Below are 25,702 nucleotides of genomic sequence, written 5' to 3'. Positions count from 1 at the left end.
ATTACCCTAGCAACCTGTTAACCTATTACACTGGTTTTCCTCCTACCTCTGAGACTGCTCATTCAATTTTTCATTTGCTGGCTCTATTTCTTCTCCTCTTACTGTTGCTGTTGAGGTTCCTCAGGGTTCAATCCTAGGTCCTCTCCTCTTTTCCCATTTACATAGCCCCTACTGGAAAACTTTCAGCAGATTTGGCTTTCAGCACCATCTCTATGCTGACAACGCCCAACTATACACTTCTTCTCATGACATTACACCCTCGCTACTATAGAATGCCAGTGATTGCTGTCTCTAACACCATATCATCTCTCTATCTAAAGCTTAAAGGGGTTGTCCCGCGAAACAAAGTTGGGGTGTACACTTCTGTATGGCCATATTAATGCACTTTGTATTGTACATTGTGCATTAAATATGACCCATACAGAAGTTATTCACTTACCTGTTCCGTTGCTAGCGTCCCCGTCTCCATGGTGCCGTCTAATTTTCAGCGTCTAATCGCCCGATTAGACGCGCTCGCGCAGTCCGGTCTTCTTTCTTCTGAATGGGGCCGCTCGTGCCGGAGAGCGGCTCCTCGTAGCTCCGCCCCGTCACGTGTGCCGATTCCAGCCAATCAGGAGGCTGGAATCGGCAATGGACCGCACAGAAGACCTGCGGCCCACCGAGGGTGAAGATCCCAGCGGCCATCTTCGCAAGGTAAGTAAGAAGTCACCGGAGCGCGGGGATTCGGGTAAGTACTATCCGGGTTTTTTTTTCAATACATGCATCAGGTTTGTCTCCCGCCGAACGGGGGGGCTATTGAAAAAAAAAAAACCCGTTTCAGCGCGGGACAACCCCTTTAAGCTTTTAAAAATTGAATTATTTGTGTTCCCACAATCTACTAACCAACCTAAATATTTCTTGGATATTTTCAACTTGAATATTTCCATTTCTGTTTGTGGTATCACCATATCTCCTAGGCAGATATGGTCTTTGGGACATATTTGGCTCTTTCCTTCACTACCTATACCCTGTCACTTGCATGCTCAGGCTGGGTTGGGGAATATTTGCCCCCTGGACCAATTCCTCAGTAATTGCTTTGGGCTGGCAGATTGACTTCAATATCAGTGTATCTGCCTCTGTCGGCTTGTTACAGATGAACCTGTGAAAGCTGCAAAAGCAGGGCAAGAGTAGTAAGCTAGATGCTAACAGTGACGGGCCAGCGGGAAAGGGTGAGCGCAGCACTACAAGTTATTCCTGTGTGCGACACTTTGCAATGTCTGAATAAAGCATGGGAAAGCATTGCATTGTGTAGAACACATAAGAATGACTTATAGCGGTGTACCTGCCCCTTCTCGTTGGCCCTTCGCTGTTAGTCGTGGCTCACATGAATGGACTTGAATTGTGGATTCCATGATCTGCGTCTACACGGAAGATCCGCGGTAAACCGCAGGCACTGAAAGGCATGTATTTTCATTCACGAGCACGAAGTGCATATTCTGCGAGCAAAAAAAGATTGCTGCTTGCTTTATTTTAGCATGAATTCCACACTGAAGGCCTCCATTGAAGTCAATACATGGTAGAGAGAGAACAAACTACTACTTCTTCTTTCTGGACTTCTTTCCCTGTCCTTGATCTTTTTTTACCGCAACAAGTTACAATTACTTTGCATGATGTATCGCAGGCCTTACGCTATGGGAATCTGCATGTGGAATTGTGTAAGGCCCAGCCTTTGTGTCTAGCTTACCCTGTTTTCGCTACTCCTGCAGTTTTCACTGGGTCTTCTGCAAGTGGTCGGACAGACCTGGAAGCAGAAGGTGGAGACCTGCTTCCGGGCACAGTGAGTGTGAAGGGACTATTTTTTCCACTGTTGACCCATCTGTAGGATAGGTTATCAATAGATGAATGACAGGGATCCGCAGTCTGGGATCCCTGCCAATCAGCTGATTTCTGACCCCACTATTAGTTTGGACAGCTCAAGAAATCAGTAGCGCTGTCCGTACTTCGGTGTCCTGGGTTGGTAGTGCTGAAGCATGCCTCGAGTTATGAGCTTGGCCTCAGTCTGCTCTTGTAGTTAACTTGCCAAGCCCAGTGAATCACAGAGCTGCACATGCTATTTAAATCGCTATTTGGTAAAAATAGAAATAAGTTCGGCACCATGCTAGCCAGACAAAAGAAAATATTAATGCTCTAAGTGAGACGAACAAAAATATCTACAAGATCATTTTGTTTCTCTTAGGCCTCTTTCACACAAGCGAACAGTGATTTTGCTGGGAGAATATTGCGGCAAAATCGCATATTTTTTCCTGCAATTTTTTCAGTGATATTGCTGTTTTTTTGTGAGAATAATCTCGTATCGCTTCGTAGCCGCTTGCCTTAAAAATAGCACATTTTTTATTGCAGCAGTCAATAGGACTTAAATAAGGTTAAAAACACATCGCACAAAAATCGCAAGTTCGTGTGATGCTATAAACAAGGAAGCTCCATAAGGAAACATGGGCTACAAAAAATAAAAAAAACGCAAATCGTGGCAAAATAGAGCATGCCGAGATTTTTTTTCCACAAGATAGCATAACAGAAAACATCGCTAAGGCCACTTGCACATGTCGAGAAAATCGTGCGATTTTTGCCATGATGCAATAGCAGGGAAAATGCATGTATGTGAAGCCTATATTTTCCAATGGGTTCCTTCACATTAGCGCTGTTTTCTCTGATGCCATCTTGCAAGGAAAAAAAAATCGCAGCATGCTCTACATTATTTTTTTGTAGAAGGGATTTATGAATTAGCCAATCAATGCAGCAGCACAGCCAATTCATAAAGTCCACCTCCCACCTCCAATCAACTTGCACTATTGAGATCTATTGACAATATGGAAAGGTGTTTGCTGCTCACTGAGCAGTTACCTGCTGGGGTGTATATGGGTGTGGATGGTAGTATGGGAGTCCTGGATGATCAGGCAGCTAGCTGGCTGACAGTGAAAGCGAAGGGTAGAAGGAAAGGTGCCAGGTGGAAGTCTAGTCCTAAACTGGCACACCCCAAAAAGTTTGCTAAATTGGCAGATGAGGGGATGCCATTACAAGGTTAGCACTACTGCAGCACGACATGCCCTCTGACTGCCAGGGGGGGTGCTCTAGCAAGAAGGAGAATAGGAGCACAGTGCAGGCTAGACAGGTCCTGGTAGCGATGGATTTAATTATTAGGTGGGCAATTAACATAAAAATATGAATATTTACCTGATAGGATTGTCATACTACAAGCAGTGCTGCAGCATGGGCAAACTGAGGTCCTAGGGGACTGTCCAACTCTTCCACAAAGACTAGGATCATCAAATTGTGTTTTCTTTCTGGTTCTCCAGTTCGACAAATCATGGATTTGGTGGACAGATTATTGGGGAGGGGCTGGTGAGGATCCAGCGATCATGGTACACATTGGCAGCAATGACAAAATAAGAGGTAGGTGGAAGGTCCTTAAGAATGATTTCAGGAACCTGGTATGTAAGCTTAGAGCAAAGACCTCCAAAGTAGTATTTTCTGAAATACTGCCTGTAACACGTACTATACCTAAAAGGGAGCGGGAGATTAAGGTGGTAAACAAGTGTCTCAACAGTTGGAATGAGGGATTTGGGTTTCTGGGTAACTTTGCTATTGGCTACAGATTCTACTGTAGGGATGGGCTGGGGGAGAAGATGGCTATCAGGTGTGTTTAAATTAGGTAATGGTAAGGGGGGGTGGGGGCATCCAGAAAGATAGAGGTGAAGATAGTGTAAACAGTGACCTGGGAATACCTAATGAGAATGGGGTGGAGTGGTAGGAGGGGTTAGTACAATTAGAATTGACATAACAGTAATAATAATAATCTTTATTTGTATAACGTTAACTTATTCCGAAGTGCTTTCAAGCATCAGATAAATGCAAAACAATACAACAATTACAAAGTGAGGTACAATCAGTTTGATACAAATGAGGGGGGGGGGGGGGGATAGTACAGGAGGTGCAAGGGAGGGGGTGGGGGATCAAGGCATGGGGTACACAGGCAGTAGGGGAATTAATGTGGAACAGTAGGGATACACTTAAATTAAAAAATAACCAAAAATTTCTAAACTGTATAATAAATAATACTAGCAGTCTGACCAATAAGGTTCACAAATTGGAAAATAATTTATGACATAGTGAGAATAACTGAGACCTGATTGGACAAAAGCTGTGACTGGACAGTTAACAGGTTTATAGTTTGTTAAGTAGGTAAAAAAATCAACTCAAATAGCACTGCCACTTTTATGTGGCGTCATTAATAGGTTGTAAGCCTGCATGGTGCACTACACGTATCACTGGAACTTGACACCCTTTGTATGCCTTAAGGCCCATTTACACGGAGTGATGATTGCTCAAAGATCGCTCAAACGACAGTTTGAGTGACAGCTTTGAGCGATTATTTTGTATAAACTATTAAGTAGCTACTTAGCTACTTAATAGCTTATTAGCATGCACATGAAGCTTTTAGCTGAATACAGTTAATAGCCCGAGGCCTCTTATCTGCTTTCAGTTCCTTTGTTCTTCGACGGCAAACAATGCTATCAGCACTCCCCGTAAAGAGAACTCCTGATAAGACCGCAGAACGATTTTTAGGTTGACCTGAATTTAACGATCAGCTAGCAGTGCACGAAAAGTAAACAATGGGCGCTCATTTAGGTGCAACGATCAAACAAGCTCTTTTTAGCGATTTTTGAGCGATCATCTGCCTTTGCATTCTGGGAAGTGGTGTTTGTACCTGCCCTTGTATATCTTTGTATTAGTATATAGATAAATATGACTGCTGGCAGTGGTATTTGAGTTGATTTTATTTGTTTGCAGTGATAGGTTAATAAATGTTAGTGTAGGGACTCAGAAGATAACAAGGACTATTATCGTGGGTTTGTGAGCATATATACTTTGGCCAAATTATTAAGAAATATCTCGTATTTATAGTTTTTTTGCAGTGAGCAGTCAGGCTTTAGAAGCTGGGGAAGCCCGAGGTGTCCGTCCAGTGTAGATCACTGTGAGTTGCAGGACAACCCACTGGGCTGAATCATATGTGGCATCATTAATAGGTTGTAAGTCTGCATAGTGCACTACATGTATCATTGGAACTTGGCACCTTTTGTATGCCTTATGTACGTGCAAGTATAATACTAACCCACATGATGATCAGCCACTCCCCCAATATATGGTAGGCGTGTGAGTGGTTGATCATCAGTATCTTGAACTTGTGCTCCTCCATATATCAATCTGCCTGTTTGCATTCTGCTGGGAAGTGGTGTTTGTAGCTACACTTGTATATCTTTGTATTAGTATATAGGTAAATATAGCTGCTGTCTGTGATATTTCTGTCAAGAAGGGATCGTAAGAAATGGAAATGGGGATGGTTTTTCTTTACAAAAACTATTATAAAATCCTTATTAGGGTTTTTTAAAGGCCACTAAAAATCCATCAATAAAGCAAATAGATGAAGCAGCAAATCACAATGAGGTAATTATTATGGGGGGGCTATTACTATCCGGATATAAACTGGGAAGCCAAAACCTGCGGATCTCATAAAGGTAACAAGTTTCTGTCAATAACAGAAGATAATTACGTTTCCCAATTTGTACAACGCCCAATTAGAAGAATGGCTATTTTGGACTTAATATTAACCAATAGACCTAACAGAATAACAGCGGTGCAGGTTTCGGGGACCTGGGGATATAGGGACCATAATATAATACATTTCCACTTGTCTTTCAAAAGGGTGCTTTGTGAGGTAGGCCACAAAAATACTAAACTTTAGGAAGACAAGGTTCAATCAGATTTGAGATGCCCTTAACCCTATTGACAGAAGTAAGAGTACAGATAATACATGGGAAATTTTAAAACCATCTTAAGTACTTGCTGAGGCTGCATTCCCACGAACGTATATCGGCTCGGTTTTCACGTCGAGCCGATATACGTCGTCCTCATGTGCAGGGGGGGGGGGAGGATGGAAGAGCCAGGAGCCGGAACTGAGCTCCCACCCCCTCTCTGCCTCCTCTCCGCCCCTCTGAACTATTTGCAATGAAAGGAGGTGGGGCAGGGGTGGGGCTAAGTTCAGAGAATTAGCTCCGCCCTGTTCCTCCTCTCCCCATTGCAAATAGTGCAGAGGGGCGGAGAGGAGGCAGAGAGGGGGCGGGAGCTCAGTTCCTGCTCCTTGCTCTTCCATCCTCCCCCCCTGCACATGAGAACGACGTATATCGGCTCGGCGTGAAAACCGAGCCGATATACGTTTGTGGGAATGCAGCCTGAGCACTTTATACAGGAATAAAAGTGTTAAGGATATGAAAACAATGATGCGGCTCAATAAAGATGTAAAGAGAGTAATGAACAACAAAAAGCGTTTAAAAAACTAAAACAAGAATTAAACAGTCTTTAGAAACACGCCCACAACTAATAAATAACAAATCTCCAGACTAGAAACTCTTCACAACTAACCTAGATGACATACCCTTCCCCCACCCCTTTTACTGGTTCATAGATTAATGTTTCATAGTTAATGATTATCAAGATTAATTGTTGCAAAGCATAATCCTTTCACAGCCAATTCATATAAGTGTACTTAAAACTGTTTGCACTGTAATTGATTGTTTCTAAAGGCGCATTTAGACACGATTCTTGCTCAAAAGTCGCTCAAAATACATCTTTTGAGTGATAATCGTTGTGTGCATTTACAGGGCAAGATGATCTCTCAAAATTTGCTCAAACGTCAGTTTGAGTGACAGTTTTGAGCATTCACTTTGCATAAGTGTGTAAATGAAGGCTCACGCTGTATGCAGAAGACAAGCAGGGTCGCTATCTTCTGCATACAGCTGTTGTCTTCTCAGAGTGCACAGCTGGTATACAGCTGAGTGCTCCAAGCGGGGCATGCAGAAGACAAGCAGAGGCCGCTTGTCTTCTGTATACAGCTGCTGTGTTCTCGGAGCGCACAGCTGGTATACAGCTGAGTGCTCAGAGCGAGCTATGCAGTAAACAACTGGAACGCTGTCTTCTTTATACTCCAGCTGTGTTCTCCAAGCGGGATACCAGCTGAAACAATAGTATCAGCGGTATCCCGCTGAGAACTCAGCGCGCGTCACTGAAAAGGCTCATTGTTCTCTTTCAGCTTGCTGAAAGAGAGCGATGAACAACTCATTAATGAAAACTGTATGATGTCCGTGCAGTTACACGCAATGATTCTCGCTCAAAAGACGACCTTGAGCGATTTTTGAGCTAGAATTGTTGGGTCTAAATGGCCTTTATGCGAGACCTGTGTGTCTCAATCACAATGGTATAAAGCTTTATGCATAGTTGATCAATCTGCCTTGATGTACATTGCAGATATGTTTGTTTTGTAACATGCTTTCTTAATAAAAAAAAAAGATTGTTGAAAAAAAAAACCAAGAAGGCAGTAAAGAAGCACTTGAAAGCTAGGGAAAAAAACTAATTATGTAAAAAGCAAATAATATCAGCAAGGCTTGATACAGAGAGACTGATTGCCAAAGAGAGTATAACTAACCCTAAAACTGTTCAACTATATTCATAGCAAAAAGTTTTAAAAAGTAAGTGTTGGCCCTTTAAAAAGTAATAAGAGAGGTATTGTAGAGGGTGATGAGGAGAAAGCAAATCTATTAAATAGTTTTTTTACCAGTGTATTCACTCATAGGATTAATTATGTCCTTGTTGCAGGGAGATCCACAGCTGACACACTTATCTGTACTCCATTTCTCCCTATTGCTCATCTGCATCAGCATGGTATTGTTGTATCTTGTCTCCACCAGAAGAATGGGTGGAGACAAGATGCACACCCAGAACCAACGCCTACAACTTGATTGGCTGGGCTGGATAATCAGCTTTTCCAGTTTCGGCAGTGTCTGTTCCCCCATCCACTCCACTACTTTCCCCCACGGTCAAGCTCCCAGGGAGGCAAACCCTGAAGGTGGCACCGCTTTGGGCTCGTAGCTCTGCAGTGCCCGGAGACCTTCTCCCCTGCCAGTGTCGGCCCTGTCATTCCCCACTCCCGCTGTCAAACCCCAGATGCTATGGCTGCAGAGCTTCTTCCCTGCCAGTGTCAGCTTTTTATCCCCCCCCCTCCCCGCTGTCAGTGAACCAGGCGCTCTGCCGTCTCCTGTCCCTGGTCCTCCAAAGTGGGTCAAATCCCGTTGTCTCTCTTCTCGTCGCAGTCGCATAATGCTTGCAATATGTGATGGCAGCAAGGAGACTGACAGTGCAGCATCCGTAAAGAGGAGAAGGGAGAGGGGAGGAGTGTCACTGGCCCCCGGCACTCTGCCTTCTCCGGCACAGACGATCGCCCACTGTCAGTCTCTTTGCTGGCCTCGCATAATGCTTGGATTATGTGAAGCCAGAGAGGACACTGAGTGCAGAAGCCGGTAACGGGACAAGGGAGAACGGCGGGGCCCAGCCAAACAAGTTGTGGGCGTGCTTCTTGTCTCCACTAGGGATGAGCGAACGTGTCCGTTACGGACACATCCGCACCCGGACACCGGCTTTGCCGAACACTGCAGTGTTCGCGCGTAAGTGTCCGGGTGCCGCCGGGGGGCGGGGAGATGCGCGGCGGCGCGGGCGGCAGTAGCGGGGAACAGGGGGGAGCCCTCTCTCTCTCCCTCTCCCCCCCACTCCCCGCCGCACCCCCCCGCGCTGCCACGGCGGCCCCCGAACTTTTTCGCCCGAACACTGAAGTGTTCGCAAAGTTCGGTGTTCGGGCGAAAAAGGGGCGGAGCCGAACGTGTTCGCTCATCTCTAGTCTCCACCCATTCTTCTGGTGGAGACAAGACACAACAGTACCCATCACCACTACCAGCTGACAACTATTCTTGGGATTCTTCTGAGGCAAAGTAAAACCTTCTTGGGGTTTAGGGGGGCTGAGTTGAAGAGTTCCTTAGACTCTGCAACTTAGACTAGCCTGTGCAAAGTCATCTGTGGAACCTAGCGTCTACAATTCAAGCCAGCCTCATAACAATGCAATAGGCTTAGCAATGTCAAAATGACAGCATACATCTCCCATACAGATGAATGGGAGTGCACATGCACAGCCTTTTGAAGAGTCAAGCTTGCTGTGCGTGCACTGACTTTGGTGGGGAACACTGCAGGAAGGGAGGACTGGTGAGTGTGTAAAGAGGCTCCGCGTAATCCATGTCACTTAAACTATAAGCACCACAACTTAATTTATGGTGCTTATAGTTGATAACAGGTTTCCTTTAAGGGGATTTTGCAGGACTCTAATACTGATGAACTATCCTTAAGATAGGTCATCAATATATGATCGTTGGGGGTTGCGCCAAGTGAATGGAATTGAGCAGCTATACTAGGTACTATAGTGAAAGCTGTGGTGCTGATCATAGACTCCACTGAGCAGATATTGATCATCTATTCTAGTCTACCAGTATCTGAATTAATTCTGAGAGAGTAGACTATGTTTTACATATTCAAAGGAATGGAACTATCTGCAAACTTAAAACTCACCTTCTCTGTTCCCATTTCTGTTTTAACCCAGCCTGGGTGAATAGCTGTACACAGAACACCATCTTTTTTGTATGATTCAGCCTGTAAACGAGTAAGCATATTCAGAGCTGCCTGTGGAAAAAAAAGAAGCTAAATATGTCTGTTAAACAACTTTAAAGAATGGGGTAATACATATGAGCATTTTCCCCCCTGCATGGCACGGCGCTACAACGCGGGAGATAAATCGCAGCATACCATAACTTTGGGCGTGCCCACGTATCGCCCATTGTTTTCAATGGGGCCAGTGGCAGCATCACACCGCGTGCTAGGTGCACGTGAGTGTGATGCGAGGTTTCATTATTGTAAACAATTGGAGACACTCCACGATACTCTGCCGCGGCTAACAGGATCGCTACCTCCCCGAAGTGATGCAAAATGTTTCAAACTTTTTTTTTTCTTTTTACACCTTTTTTCTACTTTAAATGATCACTGGTATCCCTCTGCTCCTGGCTACACATGGCAGCCAGGAGCAGAGGGATTTTAAATCTCCCGGGGCCTGAGCCCCTCTGTGCACGCGCCTGATGATTGACATCGGGCGTGCCTGGCAAGAAGGGGACTTCAGGTCCCGGAGGACCGGGACATCGTGGAGGGCCCGGGGTGAGTATTTTCACCTCCCCTCATGGATCCGATCCATAAGGGGAGGTGAAGTTAATTTTTTTTCAACTTTTTAAAAACTTTTTTGTGATCGCCGCTATCCATCACGGGCTCCTGGTTCCCGGCTACCTTCAGGAGCCGGGAGCCATGAGATTTTAAACTTACCGGGGCTCCCGACCTTCTGCGCATGCGCGTGATGTCAATCATCTGGCGCGCATGGCAGAACAGCGGTGACGGGTCCCAGAGGACCCCTTCACCGCGGCACAGTTCGGGGAAGGCGGGGAAGTAATTTCAGCTGCCCTAATGGATCCGATCTATCAGGGCAGCTGAATCTTTAACTTTTTTAAACATTTTTTTAACTTTATTACGATCGGCGCTATCCATTGGATAGCGCCGATCGCATTGCCGGGGGGAACTGCCCGCTGCCCAGGATGACAGCTCCATGCTGTCGGCTACCTGCGGGCACCGACAGCATGGAGCTGTCACGTCCTCAGCTAAGAGGGCTTTAATCCAAAGAGGATGTATGATTTCACATCCTCTAGGATTAAAGCCAGGGACGTAACTATAGGGGATGCAGGGGATGCAGTTGCACCCGGGCCCAGGAGCCTTAGGGGGCCCATAAGGCCTCTTCTCTCCATATAGGGAACCCAGTACTATGAGTTAAGCATTATAGCTGGGGGCCCTGTTACAAGTTTTGCATCGGGGCCCGGGAGCTTCAAGTTACGCCTCTGATTAAAGCCAATTTAGCTAGGACGTAAATAGGCAATGGGGCCGTCACTAAGGGGTTGAGCTGCTCCCAGTTAATGAGTATCTCCTTCAATGTTCTCTTTACACTTGATATTACCTAGAATCACATAAAAGTCAACATTTACTTTACCTTGCTGATTCTGTAGGAAATAGCTTGCAATTCAACATTAAAGGTCAATGAGGTTTGTTCAATAGATCCCAGCAAAGATGAGACATTCAATAGAACAGCTCTCTGGTAGCCTAAATCTTTCTGTGCATTACTCTCTGCAGATTTTTTCAGCAATGGATAAAAAGCCTAGAAATTAACATGTATGTTAGGATATAAGGCATTTCTATTAGAAATTTCCCTGTATACAGTACTTATACTGATCTCATATTAAGAGGGCTTTCCCATCAGGACAACTCCTGTCTATATGTCCTATTTGCCAAGACCATATAAATAAAAAGAGACAATTAAAGCACATCATAGGCATGATTGGTTTTGCTTTATAAACAAACCCACATTTTCTCATGCTGATGCACTCACCTGATGCGGTTATGCTAGCAGGCAAAACATTTTTTTCAGCACTTATCAGATGAGTTTTTTGGCTGCATCCACAGAAGTTCCCCAGTTGGTATGAGTTGGGACTGGTGTCAGTGAAAGAGTCACAGAATAGGAAATTTGATGGCTACTGACTGTCATTAAAGCATTCATCAGAAGGTTTTTCTTGAATCAGAATTTTGTTTTAATTTCACACCAAAAAGAGAAATCCGACTAAAGAAAATGTTCTGATGATTTATTTGGGCACAGTGGTGCTGAAGATAAAATCTGTTCTTCTGTTTGACGGCTTTGCCCCATTGAAGGACTGCTGCTAACAAGCAGTGTTTTTCGCTCTTGTGGACCTGGTCTGTCCATGTATTACAGAGCTGGCCATTCATTTGCAATATCTGCTTTGTGACAAAACTGCTTTGTTTTACCATGCATTGCTGTGATTATCTGATGCAGTTTTCAACCACTTGGCTTTTACAAGTGAAACAAGGTGAAGTCTGCCATCATAATAACTTAGTATGTTAGTAACATAGTATGTTAGGCTAAAAAAATACATATGTCCATCCAGTTCAGCCTATTATCCCATAACCCCTTAATGACGTGGCCCCTTTTTTTTTCCATTTTCGTTTTTTCCTCCCCCCCCTTTAAAAAAATAATAACTCCTTTATTTATCCATCGATGTCACTGTATGAAGGCTTGTTTTTGAGGGACGAGTTGTATTTTTCAATGGTGCTATTTAAAGGTACTTGGATATTAATTTTATATATTGGACTGAAAAGCTTTTACAATTTTTTTTCTAAAATAAAAAAAAACGACATTCCACCATCTTTCAGTGTGTCTTGTTTCTATGGCACACAAATTGCAACAAAATTGACATGATAACTTTATTCTATGGGTCAGTAAGATTACTACGATATCAAATTTGTATAGTTTTTTTTACTATACTACTTTTTTTTTTCAAAGACATTTATTTTCATTCAATTTTCTGCGGTCATCTTGTGCGCACAATAACTTTTTTATTTTTCCGTCGACATAGTAGAGAAAGGGCTCATTTTTTGTGGGATGTCCTGTAGTTTCCGTTAGTACTAGTTTGGAATACATACGACTTTTTGATCGCTTTTTATTGCGTTTTTTCTGGGAGACAGGGTGACTGAAAAAGTGCATTTCTGGCGTTCTTTATTTTTTTTCAGATGACGTTTACCATGCAGGGTAAATAATGCACTACTTTGATAGATCGAACTTTTACTAACGTGGCGATACCAAATATGTATTTTTATTTTATGATTTAGACTTTTTAATTACAGATATGGCAAAATGGGGGTGACTAAAACTTTTAAGCCCCACAGGGGGACAGTTATCCTTCAAATTTATTCCAAAGCAATCACCGAAGAAGAATAATAATATTAAAACCAACTAACTTTATTAAAGATCATTAAAAAATGGACAGAACAACACATATAACAAAAATAGGAACCCTCGGAATTTTGGTATTCCTTGGTTCCAAATAGAAAACCCGTATACAAGAAATGTATAGTATCTCAGATGATGGATACTGGGATCACTTGAGAGGCCTATAGTTAGAAAGTTAAACAGCGGCCCCCAACCTGTGATCCAATATTGTTCTATGTTTCGGGAAGGATAAAATCCTTTTTATACAATCCTGTAAGCGGTCCACTTTGTCAAAGAAACCCTTGGATTGTAGGTGGTTTCAGATAGAAGAATAATGTGTCTCATATGCCTAGCTGCACAGACATGCACCCCTTAATTGCAGTCAAAGAGATCCCCGATGCAAGGTATTGTATATCAGGGGATACAAGAAATAAGTATTCAGGTGCTGAGATGTGATACATCTCGGTTTTCACGCTGAGCCGATATACGTTGTCCTCATGTGCAGGGGCGGGAGGCTGGAAGAGCCCAGGAGCAGGAACTGAGCTCCCGCCCCCTCTCCGCCCCTCTGCACTATTTGCAATGAGAGGAGGCGAAACAGGGGTGGGGCTAAGTTCTGGGAATTAGCCCCGCCCCCGTTCCGCCTCTCCCCATTGCAAATAGTGCAGAGGGGTGGAGAGGAGGCAGAGAGGGGGCGGGAGCTGAGTTTCTGCTCCTGGGCTCTTCCAGCCTCCCCCCCCCCTGCACATGAGGACAACGTATATCGGCTCGGCGTGAAAAACGAGCCGATATACGTTCGTGTGAACGCACCCTCACATAGTTTTGTATCATCTGCAAATATTGATATTTTATTGTGCAATCCTTCTACCAAGTCATTAAGGACCAAGCATAATAAATTAGCGCATAGTAAATACAGTGCTTGGTCCTGGGCTTTAGGTCTCCTTCACATGGGCTACAAAATTGTGAGATTTTATAGCAATGCATGTCAGCAAGTATTACTTGACACAGGTATGCTAGAGTCACATCCACTGTGACCCATCCAAACCTATTACTGTATACCCCTAATGATACATGGAGACCATACTCATTTTTGGATATTTTGACCACAGTAGCCATTTTATTTAAACAAATTAACAAAACATATTAACCACTTTCATATAAAGAGAGGACGTCCTTGGGACCACAAAGGTCTGGTGCTTAAACCCCAAAAAGCAAACCTTGCCTCCAAGCATAAACCTGGCTCGGAGACACCACTAGCCCTGCCCTCCCCTCCCCCCGATAGGAGGCTAGAATATCAAAAATTGATCCAGGATCCCTTCTGTGGCCTTACCATAAGCACCAGATCCAACCACAATGAAATAAAAGGGGGGAAGGGGAGTCTTAAAGGTGAGCCCATAGCCACCAAACTTCCTCCACCCAAAAAATAAAAAAAATTCGCCTCCAAAGATTCCCCCCTGCACCCGCCACAGCAAGCATAACTTACTACTTAAGTCTGGAAACAACCTACTCAACCTGAGAAAGTCGTGTTCGATGTCCCTACGAAACTCCCTTGCTGGCCGACTACCCAGATCACTACCCCCAATATGTAGAACTAAGATGCCTGTCCAAATCTGCAAAATGTATTACCACTGGAGGAATCCTCCCCCACATCATGCCTCTGAATACCAGCCAGCGGATAACACTGTCCAATATAATTTTTGTAACAGATAGGCGGCTTATAGTAAGTTTAGTGTGCTGAATTCAAATATGATATCCCTTTTTTTCTGCCACTTAAGGTTTTCCAGTTATGACGAATAATGTGATCCAATTGCGGTTGTATTTTTTGGAAATATGCCTATACAATTAATCCAGTCGGCTCGCCATTAACCTTGCTTAATAAAAAGAACAACAAAAGTTATTGCGCAACTATTTTGCAATCACTGTTACACACCACGTGCTGATTCAACACTATAAGGGCGCCCACCCACTGGCGATTTTATTTTCTTTGCATTTTGCGTTTTTTCTGCAGAGCAATTAGAATTGAATGTACTCCTGTCCACTGGCGTTTTGCGTTGCGTTGCGTTTTTTAACATAGGAACTGTCAGTTGCATATGTGTCCTTATTTTTCTCCTAATGCACCCATGAAAGTCAATGGAAATTAATGGAAAAGCCGCGAAAACGCCGCGAAAACGCGGCAAAAAATGCAGCGAAAAACGCGCGGAAAACGCGGCGTTTTTCTCGCACGAAAATCGCAAACGCCAGTGGGTGGGCGCCCTAAGGGTAGGTTTATGTAACATATAGGGTATGTTTCCACGTGTTGTAAACACGGTGTAATAAATGAACTGTGTTTTTACAGGTCATTGGTTGGACTAAATAAAAGAATCAAAATCATAAAACAAAAATACATGTTTAGTATCACTGTGTCCGAGATAAAAGTCTGATCTATCAAAGCAATGCATTATTTACCCCGCAAGGTGAACGTCGTCTGAAAAAAAAATTAAGAATTCTAGAAATGGGCTTTTTTGGTCATTCTGTCTCCAAGAAAAAAATGCAATAAAAAGTGATCAAAAAGTCATATGTATTCCAAAATGGTATTAACACAAACTACAGGAAGTCCTACAAGAAATGAGCCTTTGCACAACTATATAGACAGAAAAATAAAAAAAGTTATTGTGCACAGAAGATGGCAGCAGGAAATAATTAAAAAAATTAAATGCCTAAAAAAAAAAATAAAAGTAGTGCAGCAAAAAAAACAAAAAAAACCATAGTACAGATAGTCCCCGACTTGCGAACATTCGACTTGCGAATTTCGCTAGTTGCGAACAATCTGTTCTGCACAGTATGATGTAATGCTATGGCATTACATCATACTGTGCAGGGACCGGGCAGGCTTCTATCAAGCCTGATAGAAGCCTGTCCGGTCACATCGCGGTTGCTGGGCAGCCGGGGGCCTTCTGAAAGGCCCTAGGGCTGTCTATGCAGAGCGCCTAGCAAGCCGTGCGCTTGATGGGCACTCTGCATAGGCAGCCCTGGGGCCTTTCAGGAGGTCCCCAGCTGCCTAGCAACCACACAGCGTCCCGCGATCTCATTGTGGGACGCTGTACGGGCCCCCTGAACGTCGGGTGCAGGCTGTTTCTTACAGCGGGCACCCGGCGGCAGCAGTTCCGACGAGCCGCGCCGCTCGTCAGAACTGTTAACACTCTAAATACCGCTGTCAGAGCTGTCCACCCGCGATCCCCTCCATACTACCATTTGTTCGACTTGCGAACAAAACGGACTTGCGAACGGGCTCCCGGAACGGAACCTGTTCGCAAGTCGGGGAGTAACTGTAATCATACTGACTAGAGATGAGTGAACGTACTCGTCCGAGCTTGATACTCGTTCGAGTATTAGCGTGTTCGAGATGCTCGTTACTCGAGACGAGTACCACGCGATGTTCGAGTACTTTCACTTTCATCTCTGAGACGTTAGCGCGCTTTTCTGGCCAATAGAAAGACAGGGAAGGCATTACAACTTCCCCCTGCGACGTTCAAGCCCTATACCACCCCCCTGCAGTGAGTGGCTGGGGAGATCAGGTGTCACCGGAGTATATAAATCGGCCCCTCCCGCGGCTCGCCACAGATGCGTTCTGACAGAGATCAGGGAAAGTGCTGTCTTGCTGGAGTTGTTATAGGGAGAGTGTTAGGAGTATTTTAGGCTTCAAGAACCCCAACGGTCCTTCTTAGGGCCACATCTACTGTGCAGTAGTGTGGAGGCTGCTTTTTGCAGTGCTGCACATTTTTTTTCTTTGTATATCGGCCGTGCAGAGCATTGCGCCCTGCAGTAATTATACATAGTCCAGGGCCAGTAGTGGTGAGGCAGGGACAGAAGACATATTTATTGAATATAGGCAGTGGGCCTTTCCAAAAACATTTGGGAAAAAAAATCATTTGGGCTGCCTGTGACCGTCCTCAGTGTACTGGGTCTGTGCTGGGGGTAGTTGTCCTAATTCATACGCAGCCAGCTAAGTGTTACAGCAGGCTTGCGCAAAATTCTTTCCTGGCTCTGTGTTGGCTGTTACATCACCGCTGTATTCCAGTCCACAGTGCAACAGTCTGCAGTTATTTTACATACTCCAGGGCCAGTAGTGGTGACGCAGAGAGAGAAGACATATTTATTGAATATAGGCAGTGGGCCTTTCCAAAAACATTTGGCAAAAAAAATCTATTTGGGTTGCCTGTGACCGTCCTCAGTGTACTGGGTCTGTGCTGGGGGTAGTTGTCCTAATTCATACGCAGCCAGCTAAGTGTTACAGTAGGCTTGCGCAAAATTCTTTCCTGGCTCTGTGTTGGCTGTTACATCACCGCTGTATTCCAGTCCACAGTGCAACAGTCTGCAGTTATTTTACATACTCCAGGGCCAGTAGTGGTGACGCAGAGAGAGAAGACATATACAGTGTATATAGGCAGTGGGCCTTTCCAACAACATTTGGGAAAAAAAATCTATTTGGGCTGCCTGTGACCGTCCTCAGTGTACTGGGTCTGTGCTGGGGGTAGTTGTCCTAATTCATACGCAGCCAGCTAAGTGTTACAGCAGGCTTGCGCAAAATTCTTTCCTGGCTCTGTGTTGGCTGTTACATCACCGCTGTATTCCAGTCCACAGTGCAACAGTCTGCAGTTATTTTACATACTCCAGGGCCAGTAGTGGTGACGCAGAGAGAGAAGACATATACAGTGTATATAGGCAGTGGGCCTTTCCAAAAACATTTGGCAAAAAAAATCTATTTGGGCTGCCTGTGACCGTCCTCAGTGTACTGGGTCTGTGCTGGGGGTAGTTGTCCTAATTCATACGCAGCCAGCTAAGTGTTACAGCAGGCTTGCGCAAAATTCTTTCCTGACTCTGTGTTGGCTGTTACATCACCGCTGTATTCCAGTCCACAGTGCAACAGTCTGCAGTTATTTTACATACTCCAGGGCCAGTAGTGGTGACGCAGAGAGAGAAGACATATACAGTGTATATAGGCAGTGGGCCTTTCCGAAAACATTTGGGAAAAAAAATCTATTTGGGCTGCCTGTGACCGTCCTCAGTGTACTGGGTCTGTGCTGGGGGTAGTTGTCCTAATTCATACGCAGCCAGCTAAGTGTTACAGCAGGCTTGCGCAAAATTCTTTCCTGGCTCTGTGTTGGCTGTTACATCACCGCTGTATTCCAGTCCACAGTGCAACAGTCTGCAGTTATTTGACATACTCCAGGGCCAGTAGTGGTGACGCAGAGAGAGAAGACATATACAGTGTATATAGGCAGTGGGCCTTTCCAAAAACATTTGGCAAAAAAAATCTATTTGGGCTGCCTGTGACCGTCCTCAGTGTACTGGGTCTGTGCTGGGGGTAGTTGTCCTAATTCATACGCAGCCAGCTAAGTGTTACAGCAGGCTTGCGCAAAATTCTTTCCTGGCTCTGCTGTGCGTTCCGTAAGCGAAGTCAGCCTCCAACCACAGGCCAATAAGCGGCACATTTAATTACAGCGTTCTGTTTCTGCACTACTGGTAATACACCATGCTGAGGGGTAGGGGTAGGCCTAGAGGACGTGGACGTGGACGCGGGCGAGGACGCGGAGGCCCAACTCAGGGTGTGGGCACAGGCCGAGCTCCTGATCCAGGTGTATCGCAGCCGACTGCTGCGGGATTAGGAGAGAGGCACGTTTCTGGCGTCCCCACATTCATCTCACAATTAATGGGTCCACGCGGTAGACCTTTATTAGAAAATGAGCAGTGTGAGCAGGTCCTGTCGTGGATGGCAGAAAGTGCATCCAGCAATCTATCGAACACCCATAGTTCTGCGCCGTCCACTGCTGCAACTCTGAATCCTCTGGCTGCTGCTCCTCCTTCCTCCCAGCCTCCTCACTCCATTACAATGACACATTCTGAGGAGCAGGCAGACTCCCAGGAACAGTTCTCGGGCCCCTGCCCAGAATGGGCAGCAAGGGTTCCGAATCCTCTCCCACTGGAGGAGTTTGTCGTGACCGATGCCCAACCTTTTGAAAGTTCCCGGGGTCCGGGGGATGAGGCTGGGGACTTCTGGCAACTGTCTCAAGACCTTTCAGTGGGTGAGGAGGACGATGACGATGAGACACAGTTGTCTATCAGTGAGGTAGTAGTAAGGGCAGTAAGTCCGAGGGAGGAGCGCACAGAGGATTCGGAGGAAAAACAGCAGGACGATGAGGTGACTGACCCCACCTGGTTTGCTACGCCTACTGAGAACAGGTCTTCAGAGGGGGAGGCAAGGGCAGCAGCAGGGCAGGTTGCAAGAGGCAGTGCGGTGTCCAGGGGTAGAGGCAGGGCCAGACCGAATAATCCACCAACTGTTTCCCAAAGCGCCCCCTCGCGCCATGCCACCCTGCAGAGGCCGAGGTGCTCAAAGGTCTGGAAGTTTTTCACTGAGAGTGCAGACGACCGACGAACAGTGGTGTGCAACCTGTGTCGCGCCAAGATCAGCTGGGGAGCCACCACCACCAGCCTCACCACCACCAGCATGCGCAGACATATGATGGCCAAGCACCCCACAAGCTGGGACGAAGGCCGTTCACCACCTCCGGTTTGCACCGCTGCCTCTCCCCCTGTGCCCCAACCTGCCACTGAGATCCAACCCCCCTCTCAGGACACAGGCACTACCGTCTCCTGGCCTGCACCCACACCCTCACCTCCGCTGTCCTCAGCCCCATCCACCAATGTCTGTCAACGCACCGTCCAGCCGTCGCTAGCACAAGTGGTGGAGCGCAAGTGCAAGTACGCCGCCACGCACCCGCACGCTCAAGCGTTAAACGTGCACATAGCCAAATTTATCAGCCTGGAGATGCTGCTGTATAGGGTTGTGGAAACGGAGGCTTTCAAAAGTATGATGGCGGCGGCCCCGCGCTACTCAGTTCCCAGTCGCCACTACTTTTCCCGATGTGCCGTCCCAGCCCTGCACGACCACATCTCCCGCAACATTGTACGCGCCCTCACCAACGCGGTTACTGCCAAGGTCCACTTAACAACAGACACGTGGACAAGCACAGGCGGACAGGGCCACTATATCTCCCTGACGGCACATTGGGTGAATTTAGTGCAGGCTGGGACAGAGTCAGAGCCTGGGACCGCTCACGTCCTACCCACCCCCAGAATTGCGGGCCCCAACTCGGTGGTGGTATCTGCGGCGGTGTATGCTTCCTCCACTAAACCACCCTCCTCCTCCTCCTCCGCAACCTCTGTCTCGCAATCAAGATGTGTCAGCAGCAGCACGTCGGCAGCAGTCGGTGTCGCGCGGCGTGGCAGCACAGCGGTGGGCAAGCGTCAGCAGGGCGTGCTGAAACTACTCAGCTTAGGAGATAAGAGGCACATGGCCCACGAACTGCTGCAGGGTCTGACAGAGCAGACCGACCGCTGGCTTGCGCCGCTGAGCCTCCAACCGGGCATGGTCGTGTGTGACAACGGCCGTAACCTGGTGGCGGCTCTGCAGCTCGGCAGCCTTACGCACGTGCCATGCCTGGCCCACGTCTTTAATTTGGTGGTTCAGCGCTTTCTGAAAAGCTACCCATGCTTGTCAGACCTGCTCGGAAAGGTGCGCCGGCTCTGCGCACATTTCCGCAAGTCCCACAAGGACGCTGCCACCCTGCGCACCCTGCAACATCGGTTTCATCTGCCAGTGCACCGACTGCTGTGCGACGTGCCCACACGGTGGAACTCTACGCTCCACATGTTGGCCAGGCTCTATGAGCAGCGTAGAGCTATAGTGGAATACCAACTCCAACATGGGCGGCGCAGTGGGAGTCAGCCTCCTCAATTCTTTACAGAAGAGTGGGCCTGGTTGGCAGACATCTGCCAGGTCCTTGGAAACTTTGAGGAGTCTACCCAGATAGTGAGCGGCGATGCTGCAATCATTAGCGTCACCATTCCTCTGCTATGCCTCTTGAGAAGTTCCCTGCAAAGCATAAAGGCAGACGCTTTGCGCTCGGAAACAGAGCCGGGGGAAGACAGTATGTCGCTGGATAGTCAGAGCACCCTCCTGTCTATATCTCAGCGCGTTGAGGAGGAGGAGGAGGAGCATGAGGAGGATGAGGAGGAGGGGGAAGAGACAGCTTGGCCCACTGCTGAGGGTACCCATGCTGCTTGCCTGTCATACTTTCAGCGTGTATGGCCTGAGGAGGAGGATGAGGAGGAGGAGGATCCTGAAAGTGATTTTCCTAGTGAGGACAGCCATGTGTTGCGTACAGGTACTCTGGCACACATGGTTGGACTTCATGTTAGGATGCCTTTCTCGTGACCCTTGCGTTACACACATTCTGGCAACAACGGATTACTGGGTGTACACATTGCTCGACCCATGGTATAAGGAGAATTTTTCCACTCTGATACCCGAAGAGGAAAGGGGTTCGAGAGTGATGCTATACCACAGGACCCTGGCGGACAAGTTGATGGTAAAATTCCCATCCGACAGCGCTAGTGGCAGAAGGCGCAGTTCCGAGGGCCAGGTAGCAAGGGAGGCACGGAGATCAGGCAGCATGTACAGCACAGGCAGGGGAACACTCCCTAAGGCCTTTGACAGCTTTCTGGCTCCCCAGCAAGACTGTGTCACCGCTCCCCAGTCAAGGCTGAGTCGGCGGGAGCACTGTAAAAGGATGGTGAGGGAGTACGTAGCCGATCGCACGACCGTCCTCCGTGACGCCTCTGCCCCCTACAACTACTGGGTGTCGAAGCTGGACACGTGGCCTGAACTCGCGCTGTATGCCCTGGAGGTGCTTGCTTGTCCTGCGGCTAGCGTCTTGTCAGAGAGGGTGTTTAGTGCGGCTGGGGGAATCATCACAGATAAGCGTACGCGCCTGTCAACCGACAGTGCCGACAGGCTTACACTCATCAAGATGAACAAAGCCTGGATTTCCCCAGACTTCTCTTCTCCACCAGCGGACAGCAGCGATACCTAAGCAATACGTAGGCTGCACCCGCGGATGGAAGCATCGTTCTCTATCACCATCAAAAACGGGGACATTTTTGCTTCATCAATCTGTGTATAATATTCCTCCTCCTCCTCCTGCTCCTCCTTTGAAACCTCACGTAATCACGCCGAACGGGCAATTTTTCTTAGGCCCACAAGGCTCAGTCATATAATTTTTGTAAACAATTTTTATACGTTTCAATGCTCATTAAAGCGTTGAAACTTGCACCTGAACCAATTTTTATTTTAACTGGGCTGCCTCCAGGCCTAGTTACCAATTAAGCCACATTAACCAAAGCGATTAATGGGTTTCACCTGCCCTCTTGATTGGGCATGGGCAATTTTTCTGAGGTACATTAGTACTGTTGGTACACCAATTTTTTGGGGCCCTCGCCTACAGTGTAATCCAATTAATTTTTTGCCCACCTGCTTTACAGCTGACGTTACATCAGCTGTGCTGGGCACTGCAATGGGATATATTTATGTACCGCCGGTGGGTTCCAGGGAGCCACCCATGCTGTCGGTCCACACGGAGTTGTAACTACATGTGTCCACTTCTAAAGAACCCCAGTCTGACTGGGGCATGCAGTGTGGGCCGAAGCCCACCTGCATTAAACATGACATTACCTCAGCTGTGATGGGCAATGCTATGGGATATATTTATGTGCCGCCGGTGGCTTCCTGGCACCCACCCATGCTGTCGGTCCACAGGGACTTCACAATAGGGAGTTGTACCTGCCTGTGTCTATGAATTAAAAAGCCTGGTCAGGTTGGGGCATGCAGTGTGGGCCGAAGCCCACCTGCATTTAATCTGACGTTAGCTCTGCTGTCCAGGGCACTGCAATGGGATACATTTATGTACAGCCGGTGGGTTCCAGGGAGCCACCCATGCTGTGGGTGCACACGGAATTCCCATTGCGGAGTTGGGGATTCCCAGTTGTACCTGCCTGTGACTATTTATAAAAAAACGCGGTCTGACTGGGGCATGCAGACACCTTGACAGAATGAATAGTGTGTAGCACATAGGTTCCCCATTGCTATGCCCACGTGTGCAGCTCCTGATGGCGGTGGCACAGGAATATATTTCTCATTGCTTCTGTACAGCATTGTGGGCTATCGCCCCGCCCCTTTTAAAGAGGGTCGCTGCCTAGCCGTGCCAACCCTCTGCAGTGTGTGCCTGCGGTTCCTCCTCATGGCAGACGCACTTATAAATAGACATGAGTGTGGCGTGGCATGAGGGCAGCTGAAGGCTGCGCAGGTACAATTTAGTGTGCGCTGTGGACACTGGGTCGTGCAGGGGGGGGGGCAGCATGTAACCCAGGAGAAGTGGCAGCGGAGTGTCATGCAGGCAGTGATTGTGCTTTGTTGGAGGTAGTGTGGTGCTTAGCTAAGGTATGCATTGCTAATGAGGGCTTTTCAGAAGTAAAAATTGTTGGGAGGGGGGGGGCACTCTTGCCGCTATTGTGGCTTAATAGTGGGACCTGGGAACTTGAGATGCAGCCCAACATGTAGCCCCTCGCCTGCCCTATCCGTTGCTGTGCTGTTCCCATCACTTTCTTGAATTGCCCAGATTTTCACAAATGGAAACCTTAGCGAGCATCGGCGATATACAAAAATGCTCAGGTCGCCGATTGACTTCAATGGGGTTCGTTATTCGAAACGAACCCTCGAGCATCGGGAAATTTTTGTCCCGAGTAACGAGCACCCGAGCATTTTGGTGCTCGCTTATCTCTAATACTGACCCATAGAATTTAGTTATCATGTCATTTTTGTTCCAGTTTGTGGGCTGTAGTAACAAAATGCACCAAAACAAGTAGTAATTTGGTGTTTTTTTCACTTTACTTCACTTAGAACCTTTTTATAGTTTTTCCAGAACATTATATGGTACATTAAATTGTACCATTTAAAAATACAACCCGTCCCGCAAAAAACAAGCCGCCATACTGCTACGCTGATGGATAAATAAAGGAGTAACGCTCTTTTAAAGCAAAAAAAAAGTATGGTGGCTAAGGGGTTAAATAACTTGAAAATGAGACTTGCTAGCCATTATTCAGTTTTACCAGTGTAATCAGCATTTTTTAAATTTTACATAAACATATCAATTGCTTTCTCTTAAGAAAATTAAAAAAAAATTGTTGCACAGTGTAATCGTATCACTTGTGGAAATTCCCAGCTGACGCCCTTCCGATTGTATCTTTGCTCGCTCAGTAGCCCAACAGACAAACCAATGCTGGACCACAACCTGTTTAAAGACAAAACCATGAACAACAGTCCCCACAAAATAATTTACCCTGAAAACTCCCATTATCCAAATACCCCCCTTTTTCTATGCAATTGCATAATTTAATTTAGTCCAAACCCCTGAACCACCCCTCTGGCTGCACATGTAAGCTAAATCAGTTAGATTTGCACCACCCATTTTTTTATACCACTGCAGGACTTAAACCCCACTCAGCGGCCTCCATTGCCAACCCAATTCTGAAGAAACAGGAAGAATACCCTGAGTTTTCCAATCCCAAGACTCCCAAAACCTAATTAAGCACTGCTATAAATTGAAATCTAGAAAGAAAAGATGTAATAATGGGCCAGGATTATCTGAAATCCCAGTTCTATAGCCTCTAAAAGACAGCACCTAAACATCGCCGACCCAGGCACTTTAGCCAAAATGATTCATGTTCCTCTTCCACACTGGTCTGTTTTTGACCATTTCAACCAAAATTCCAAACGATCGTCTACCATCGACACGTCAGATCCCAATAACCATCCCTCCCCCGTTTCCCCCACAATTTTGTACTAGGGGATACCAACTTGCTTATCCGGAAGGCACCAAAAAATGCCAAGAAAAGGTACATTTAAATAAAACCACTTCTGAACTGTTAATGTAAATGGTCTCCAATGTCCCAACAATGTAAAAGAAAACAGTCTACGTTTATCTTTCAACAGTCTTCCCCTTCAAAAACCCTTCAAGGCCTGTCTCAACAGAAAAGTCTTAGACATCCCGTAGCCCCCTCATTTTGAAACCAAAAGCTAAAGCCGCCATTACCCTGTTAACTTTTGCCATAGACCAACCCCCACAAAGTTCTGCGACTATACCATCATTCACCGATGGCTAAAATTTCAAAAGTCTGCAACTACTTAAAGTTCTGAGGAATCAAATGCCATTGTTTCTTTTCTTCCTCCTTTTTAGAATCCATTCCTTTTTTTTAATCCAAAATGAATTTTTCCAAAGGAAGAAGGAAAAAAATCTGGACATATTCATTGCTCCATATCTTTTTAACTTCCTTCTTTAAATGTGCCCCCAATGGTCCCTCAAAGCACACATAAACCTCCCCTTTTGCTTTGTTGTCTAACCGAATTGCATCTCCATCCTCCTCCATTTGTACTGCTACTGTCACTCCCAAAGTCCTGGAAACAGTTGTTACCCGCTGACTACCCGATACAGCCCCCCCCCCCATCCTGTAAATTAGACGACATCCCCGAAGACAACCAGGCCCCCACTGGTGATGGATAAAGCAGCATTCTTACTCCTATCCCATGCTCATAACGAGCCAATAAATTGCACATACTACCCAACAATGCCTGTAAATCACCCTCCTGATGCCCAACTATACCTCGCTCTGCGAGACCCCCCTCACTGAAACACTATAGTCCCCTCTAGAATAATTAGCAAAATTATCTGTGAGCCCACCAGCTGGCACCAATGGATCCAGACAATCCACATTGTTCCTCACCATCTCCAATGATGATTCCTCCTGCTGCAACCAAAGCAGGCACTGGCACTCGGATGTCATCCCTTTGTTACTCCCAAACTGTCCGGGGCCATATTACCACCCATCCCTCTGTGGCACAAACACCACCAACCTCAGCTGACCACTCTCCAACACCTCCTCTTCTTCTGGACTGGGCCACCTCTGCGCACTCAGCCGAGCTCACCGTTGCCCTAAACCAATATTTATGGTGAGAGATCAGCTCCCTGACAGGAGCATCTTTTCTAAAATGGT

At 46.5% G+C, this 25,702-nt stretch overlaps 1 protein-coding gene across 2 annotated transcripts in view; it reads right to left on the bottom strand.

The window, feature by feature from the left end:
* LOC136581938 (C-signal-like) overlaps positions 1-25,702 on the bottom strand; it is an 80,542-nt gene that overhangs the window by 20,646 nt on the left and 34,194 nt on the right. The window contains exons 4-5 of one of the 2 annotated variants that reach the window (XM_066582630.1): positions 10,991-11,155; positions 9,481-9,609 (exon numbers count right to left, since the gene is read on the bottom strand). In XM_066582630.1, the coding sequence (XP_066438727.1) occupies positions 9,481-9,609; positions 10,991-11,155 (294 nt within the window). The remainder of the gene's footprint in view (positions 1-9,480; positions 9,610-10,990; positions 11,156-25,702) is intronic. The other variant, XM_066582632.1, reaches the window with a different exon arrangement.

Source organism: Eleutherodactylus coqui, chromosome 11 (assembly GCF_035609145.1).
Source record: "Eleutherodactylus coqui strain aEleCoq1 chromosome 11, aEleCoq1.hap1, whole genome shotgun sequence".
Lineage (NCBI taxonomy): Eukaryota > Metazoa > Chordata > Amphibia > Anura > Eleutherodactylidae > Eleutherodactylus > Eleutherodactylus coqui.
The sequence above is the reverse complement of the archived record's forward strand: the minus strand, read 5'-3'. Positions and strand labels throughout refer to the sequence as shown.